Source organism: Aplysia californica, unplaced genomic scaffold, assembly GCF_000002075.1.
Source record: "Aplysia californica isolate F4 #8 unplaced genomic scaffold, AplCal3.0 scaffold00275, whole genome shotgun sequence".
Lineage (NCBI taxonomy): Eukaryota > Metazoa > Mollusca > Gastropoda > Aplysiida > Aplysiidae > Aplysia > Aplysia californica.
Genome location: NW_004797545.1, coordinates 24,384 through 26,307, shown reverse-complemented (window position 1 = coordinate 26,307; position 1,924 = coordinate 24,384). Strand labels below are relative to the sequence as shown.

The 1,924-nt window shown below is 41.8% G+C and overlaps 1 protein-coding gene across 1 annotated transcript in view; it reads right to left on the bottom strand.

The window, feature by feature from the left end:
• LOC101857491 (semaphorin-5A) overlaps positions 1–1,924 on the bottom strand; it is a gene marked incomplete in the record, with an annotated part of 95,717 nt that overhangs the window by 77,989 nt on the left and 15,804 nt on the right. Inside the window, 1 exon segment of the mRNA XM_035970501.1 lies at positions 443–1,212. Coding sequence (XP_035826394.1) covers positions 443–614 — 172 coding nt within the window.

Here is a 1,924-nt window from a genome sequence, read left to right as displayed (position 1 = left end):
ACCCTCCCCTTTAAAAAAAATGGAAGTGTTTATTAACGCACCGACTGACACGTTCTAGATCATAAAAGAGGCAAGCTTCGACCCTGCCTGCCAGAGCCAATATGCGCTGAGAGGGATACGACGTCCCAATAGAAAGATTGAGGTTCTCGATAAAAGTTCTCCCTTCACGGAAATTGAACTCGGGTATTTTACGTGCGAAGGGGAACTGCCTAACCGCTACATCACAGAGCCTGGTGCAATGAGTGAGAGAGATAGCATCTTCCAAAATATGTATGAGAAGTTAAAAGAAGCTGCAGTTAGATTAAATGGTGGCAGACGTACAGACAGACAGAGAAAACGAGAGAGATATAGAGGGATCAGAAATAGGGAAAGAGACACACGCAGACCAACAAGCACAGACAGACATACAATTTACACTTGACATACACACTGATGTACTCACATTCATAGCTGATGAATCTAAAATCCCGAATGTCTTCCTCCTTTTGAGTCACGGAGGCGTCTGCTTGCCATCCTTCTCCGATTGGCTGGTACGTCCATCCCTGGCCGCTGATTTGTTGTATCACAGATGTTGCTATAGCAACTAGGACTAAAACAGTTGCGATCTTTTCCATACCTGAATAGAGCAGTCAAGCATCACCGCACAAAGGGAGGACGATGCAAATTTCTTAGCATTTAATGCTATCCACACAAATAAAAGTTCGATGTCTTTAAATTTTAGCTACTTTCGCAAACAGATATTAAAAGATAAACACGAATCTTAACCACTTGTAGGCCCTCTTTGGAAATATGGGATGTGTGCAGCTCAGCATATGCTCAGCACACAATCTCAAAACAGCGTATCTTTCTGTCCAGGGAAAAAATTGCACAAATTCACCTTGGCAAAATAATACATTCACTTGTCCGAACGTAAAAAGTAATCCTTTCAAAGTGTAGCGCCATTTTGCACAAAATAAATCGTCAATTATGTCTACAAAGTACAAAATCTTTCACTCAAAATAGGCAGTATCTTTTCCTTGGATAAATTCAGAAATATTATTTCTTTTTGGTCAGAAATGCCCCGCGTGTGTTTCCATACACGGGAGTTGATCAACAACAGGTTTCCTCTTTTTCCTTATTTTCCAAGCGATGAAGGCGTTATGTGACTCGGATGTCTGATGAACGTACGATTTATGCTGGTCTCTTGTGTCATACAGCGAGTTCATGGCTCATCTGAGGAAGACAGAAGAAAAACATCATGTGAGAAAAAAAAATGATGATGAGAAGTGAAGGCAGTGTCGTCTTATGGAAGATCATATACTGACGTTTGATGTTTTAAGGTGGAACTGACATTGATCAACGCAGGCGGCTGTCCGCTTTTGACGGATGAATGACGGCGAACCGACATGGAGTGAATGAAGAAGCGAAAAATGAGCCCGTTTCTACCCTCTGGCAGATAAATGACCACATTCCGCTGCTGAGCTGGAAAATAATTTGATCTCAAGAGAATAGGGCAAGAAAGGTAAAGTGCTGCGCGGTAAAAGAATCTCTTGGTCATCATCCATGTCTATCACTTCGTACAGCATGCAGACCGGCGTCTGTGGTGCTGCAGTTAGGCGTTTTGCCATCGCCTGCAGAAGACTTGAATTCGATTCCCTTGTGAAAAGAATTCGATTCCCTTGTGAAAAGAATTCAGGTTGAGATTTTCGATTTTACTGCTGAAACACTACACCCCTCTCAGGCCAATTTCAGCCACACTTGAGAGTCGAACACACAGCTTTTTGAGTGCTAGACGAGGAATCTAGCCATTACACCGTGAAACTAATGGGAGAAAGAAAGCAAGACATTGATTTAAAAAAACAACAACATAAACCTAACAATTCCACTATCAAACATTAACACATTCCGTTGGTGAAGCCAAAATATGCAAACAATAAATTACCCC